The following is a 5,727-nucleotide window of genomic DNA, read 5'->3' on the forward strand; positions in this document are numbered from 1 at the left end:
TTCACCACATTTTCCCATGCACACATCTGTCTTCAGCGATCATGTCGGGAAGGTAGATATAAAATGACCGTTTAGTTGGGCAAGGTGTTCTTGTATTAGGGGAGTGGATTGCGCTCTTTTAAATGACTAGCTCTTTGGGATCAAATCAACGGTGGGAACGATGAGATTAGACAGGTAACTTTTGGGCCAGTGAGTGGATGTTTGTGGGAGAGGAACACTTCAGAAAAAGAGGGTCAACCCAATCGCACAACTCAAAGAGTGTAATCAGTGTCCCCGAATTGCACATGCAGAAATGGTTGAATTGGTATCTCTTCTGTTTGTATTCTCAACCAGGAGAATAAGAAATAAAATGAGTTACACAAAGGGAGAGGGAAGAATAAGTACAGACTCCCCCCCCACACACAGGGCAGAGAGATGCCTCGAAGCAACCAAGGAAGCTTAGAACTACAGAAGCAGAAAGACACGAGGGGCTACCCTAGCGTCCACCGAGAAAGAGACGGCCTTGGTCTGCCAGGACCTAGAACCGACCCCCCTGCCCCTCACACTGTGAAAAAAGGAATTCTTGTTCTTTGAGGTCCCCACTTTGTGGTATTGTTTGTTCCATCAGCACTAGGAATCTAAGACTCCGTTCTACCTTCCTCCCGGTCTTTGGAGCTGGTCCTTTATGGTCAGACTGTGAGGAAGCCTGCGAGTCCCAGGTGGCACAGAGGAGGAAGGGCTTGGCCAGGCCAACCTGAAGGGCGGTGGTGGGAACACACAGAGAAGTGTCTGAGAAGAAGGGCTGGCGCTCGGTCTCCGTGCAGATGAGGCCGACGCGATGGGGAGTCCATTAGGCAGCAACGAACTGCAGGAGAAATTCCATCTCCCATTTTTCACCTCTATGAAAGCCTGGTCTCCAGGTACTAATCAATCTAATGGTTTTCCTTCCATTCTGAGCCTGTGCCACGGTTCCACGTGCCAATGACCTGGATGATTTCTAGATTTCAAGTCATGTTCTTAACTGCGTAGGTGTCCGTCGGGGCCAGACTGGTGGTACATGGGGGAAAGGTGCGAGACGCGAGGCTCAACGCGAGACACCATCATCATCGCCACTTCTTCCACTGTCGCTGTGTTTGCCCTGATGCTGATAGTCACCCTCGTCAGTGTCTACTGCACCAAGAAGAAGTATCGTGAAAAGCTAAGTTCAAACACAGCAGCCGTGAATCTGGAAAATGTAAGTGTGTCTGAAGTTTGTTTATTCAAATGGATGACATGTTATGGCGAAGGAAGACACTAGTGTGTATGTATGTGTTGTTTTATTGTGTGTATATATATATATATATATGAACATCTACATTATATAAATATACACCCTCACAGGTGGCTTGAAAAAGCTGGTGGAAAAATGGAATTCAAATATCATGGATTTTTTTTTCCCTAATGAAACTTTAAAAAGTACATATGATATCATAAAAGACATAATTTTAAATGTACAATTCAGTGCTATTAATCACCTGTGCAACTCTAATAACTAGCTTCAAAATTTAAAAGTTGGACATTTTTAACATACATTTTTTGAAACTTCCTATTCATTTATTTGTTTTTTTTGCTGGTACCAACTGATTTGAGATTATATATTTCTGCCACTTTTATTTATAAACCAGTTGCTCTTAAAGTGGAATTCATGGGAAACTCTTGGGAAAGTTCATTGTTCTCCTGGAATTCTACCCAAAATTGAAGACAGTTGCATTTCTCAGGTTTCTTTCCAGGAGTCGGGGTCTGTGATTCTCCGTAGATTTGAATCTTGCTGATAACGAGAGTGGTAACCGCTAAGTGTTTTAGTTCAAAAGGCCTTTCTGAGGGGCAAAGCTCATATTTCTAGGAACATTGGGCAGGCACGATTGGAAAGTTTTTCCCTTAAAAAAGAGTCTCATTCATGTACATCACTGACTTTGAGGTAAGATTTTTAAGCGAGATGTTCCAGGTTTACCTCAGAAAGAAGGTCTAAGCGAGCAATAGGCTCTTAACACCCCCCCCCCCCAGGCTGCGCTCGCCTGAGGAGTGGATTTTGAGACACATCTGCCTGTGGCGGGCTTCGTTCAGAGACCGCTCCCAGAACAACCTCAGGAATATGGGCTCGGACTGGGCACAGGGAGGAACTGAATGGTGATGCTTTGGTGGCCGAGGCCTTAGCCTTTATTTTGAAGCATGGGGTCTGTGTACTTCCCACAGCACCAGTCAGTGGATAGGAGCAGCCTCTCCCACCCCACTGCCCCAAGAAAGGACATAAAATTGGGAGATGGCATTTCCTGCAGGGAAATTTTGTCCTGCGAGGTCAGCCTGCACCGTGGGTCTTATCATCCACTGGACACCCCACAGTGGAGAGGGTTTCAGAAGCATATCTATCTACCGACTTACAAATGAGCACCCCCAAAGTGGCAGAAAATTGGAATGATACTTCAAAGTGTAGCTTTAAGTTGCTCCAATTTTGCTTCATCCAAAATAGTCTCTGAAAATTATTAGCAAAATGAATGAAAACAAGATGTTCCATTTAAATATTTCAGAAAATAAAAGTATTTTAATTAAAGGGAGAGGATTTTTTTAGAAAAATGATATTCAAGGTATACTAAATTTTATAGTTAAGATTTAAAAAGTGGACAGCCTGTTTCTGAGATGTTAAATTTGATTTGTTGACATAGTCAATCCGTATGCAGACAATTGTATTGTACGGAGAGCAAATCGTTTTGTGGTACACGACTCTCACGTCTTCTCAACTTCAGTAAATGAATTCCTTCACAAACTTAGTAGAAACATTTCAAATTGATATGCTGCTTTGCTTTTAAACAATTACTTCCAGTTTATCTTATGATGCAATATAAAAAGGACAATGTGGTGTGGGGACCAGGTGGGGTATCCCACCTTAGAGAAACATGCTTAGCATTGCTTGTAGAGACCCAAGGGGAAAATGGGTCCAGTATTATTTTCTTACTGGGAACATTTGACCTAATTCCCAACTAACCTTTGGTAACCCAGGCAACATGCCATGGACAACCCGGATATTAGACCCTGTCCTGGGATACGCAACACCTTTCATAGATCACACTGGAAGGACTGGAATTGGAAACCCCACTAAACACTTTACTTTAAACTCACTTATATCAGAATTAAGGAATGGAGACACTCCCTTGAACTTTAAGCTAAAATGCCCCAGGGGGAGAAGAAGCAGCCCATCACCATCTGCAGGTTAAGGAATTGGTGCTCTTTGCAATTTGGGTAGATTCTAATCTATTGCTCTGAGGGCGCCCAATGAATGGCACCTATTTTCACACTCTCTGTGTCTTTATGTGACATGTGTTAGTCAACTGGGTGTTGGGCATCGTTCAACGTTATAAGTGAATTTTACTGAAAGTATTGCCCTATCTCCAACCCTAATGGCATGTGTACTTACTGTACAGTCACCCACGTTTTGAAGATAGGCAAGTGAACAATTCATCTATTGGGATCTAATAAGAAGTCCTACACAGGTATACAATCCTTTGTTCAACAGTGCTTTACCATTGACTAAACTGATGTTATTATTGATAGAATTTTGTTAAACTCCATGGGGATGATTTATGATGTACTATGATAAAATGACAATGATGTTTCTAAAAGTGAACCAGGTGCTTATAGAAACCATAGTTATTTGAATGGATTTTGAGATCTCGCTTGATCATGGCCAAATTATAAGAACAATTAATTCTTATGACATGACCCTGCCTGCTACTCACCTTCATGAACAGAATACTGAAGACATGGGGGTCATAGCAAAGTGTAGTGAACAAATCAGATGATACCCAGCGATCTTAAGAAAGCTTCTGGGCTCTTAAAGCCTTGTCTCAAAGTAAGCATCCATCTAAATGAGGAGTCAGCTAAGTCTACAGGGAAGAAGGACATCAGCAGTGTGATCCAAGGATTTTAAGTAATAAGATCCAAACCTGGAGGAGGGAACAGTACCAGTGCCTAAATTCTAAACACTTAGTTTGTAGAAAACTAAGGATGATAGTGATAGCCCCAAATCCACTTGCAGGGTCCCTACGTGGATTGAGTCCCCAGTGAATCCCCAATACACATAGGCCAGGAACATTAATAGCCTTAATATCAGAGTATTGTAAAGTGAATTTTGCGGGCATGTAACACCTTGTAATTTGATCTTCCTCTTGATCCAGTGTGAATTGATTCTAAAAGTTTGATAGACTCTGTGTTTTCTTAGATTGAGGTCTTCTGTGTTTGATATGGCCATGGTGGCTAGGTCCTTGTTGGTTGTTTGCCTTTTATCTTTATGGTTAGCTGCAGGGGAAGAGCAGGATGGGTGGAGACATGAAGACATTCGCTGGATGAGCGATTGCTTGCCAGCATGGAAGGGGAAGGTGGGGAAAGAGAGTCCACATCTATGTGTACCAGAAGGAAGAAAAGTTTCCAAAGTTGATTGTGATGAGAACTGCACAACCCTTCTTGATATGCTTGAACTATTAAATTGTATGATGTGATAATTATAGGCCAAAACATGTTTAAAATAAAAATAAAAGGAACAAATAGGCTCATGAAGGACCCGACTTGTAGAAGCTAGGCATGCTGCTCAGAGTTCTGTGCCATTTAAACACATCCCCCAAGGACAAGGACGTATATTTTCCCTCACCTAGATATTTCTACTGTTCATTCACTGAGAACAGATTCTCCAGCGATCTCATTCATGTCTTAAATCAGAATGACCTTCTTTCTGGGGCTGACATCTGTGCTCCCCCTCATGTCCCAGTGTCAGAATCACGTGAACCCCATCGGCCAGGTCTCTGCCTGGAGCATGGCAGAGGAGGCTGGGCGGGGCCGCCTGCCAACTGGGAGGGTGCCAGGAGACTGCTAACGAGGACTTCATTTAAAACTGAGTCTGTGACACTGTGATTCATTTAGATGACAGTTTTTAAATTTAGAAATTAAGTCATCAATTGTTCTTTCCTCTTTTAGCAACATGCTTTTTGAAGAGTAACTCAAGACGGCCAGCAAGCAAAATTGAAAAGGACCCCACATCATGGATTTCACCTAAATTGTGAAAAATGAAGTTTTAAATATTTTCCATTGCTTCATTCTTCTAAAAATAAACCTTCTTGGTAAATAACTAGATGTATTATAAATCACTATTTTTGGAAAAAATCAAATTGGCGAAATGTTGATTTTTTTTTTTTTAACATGAGGGGAAGAATTCTGTATATTCTGAAGTAAACTATTGTCTGGAAAGGGAAAAGCAAACATCAGAGTGAGATTTTCAAGTTACTGGTCCTTCCCATAGTTCCCTTATTTTGGGAGTTCAGTGGCCTCACAAGTGACCCCGGAAGGACAGGCACCCGTGAGAATGACCTTGCTTGTAGAATCTCAGCGGTTCCCCTGCTGCCTGGTCCTGAAGGGCGAGCAGCTCTCTGACTCTCTGTGGGCACACGTGGTCTCTGGGAAACGTGCTCACTCCCCCACTTTACATGTCACATAATCTCTTTAGTACATGAATTTGGTCGAGATATTGAGTGTATAACATCAAACAATTTCCAGACTAGACTTAGGCCACAAGGCAAGACTCAATATATTTTAAAACATTGAAATACTACAAAACATGCTCTCAGATCATAATGCTATATTATTAGGAATCACCAGTAGGAAGATCAAGAAAAAAAGAGCAAGTCCATTGAAATTGAATACCACTCTGCTTAAAAACTACTGGGT

General features: G+C 42.0%; 1 protein-coding gene across 1 annotated transcript in view; it reads left to right on the forward strand.

The window, feature by feature from the left end:
* The window catches only part of MEP1B (meprin A subunit beta), a 65,644-nt gene extending 60,589 nt beyond the window's left edge, over positions 1-5,055 (forward strand). The window contains exons 14-15 of the mRNA XM_045296032.1: positions 1,009-1,213; positions 4,981-5,055. Coding sequence (XP_045151967.1) covers positions 1,009-1,213; positions 4,981-4,995 — 220 coding nt within the window. The 3' untranslated portion in view covers positions 4,996-5,055. The remainder of the gene's footprint in view (positions 1-1,008; positions 1,214-4,980) is intronic.
* The last annotated feature ends 672 nt before the right edge of the window (positions 5,056-5,727 follow it).

This window comes from Echinops telfairi, unplaced genomic scaffold (genome assembly GCF_000313985.2).
Source record: "Echinops telfairi isolate 266 unplaced genomic scaffold, ASM31398v2 ScPeMD7_7400;HRSCAF=8409, whole genome shotgun sequence".
In the NCBI taxonomy this organism is placed as follows: Eukaryota; Metazoa; Chordata; class Mammalia; order Afrosoricida; family Tenrecidae; genus Echinops; species Echinops telfairi.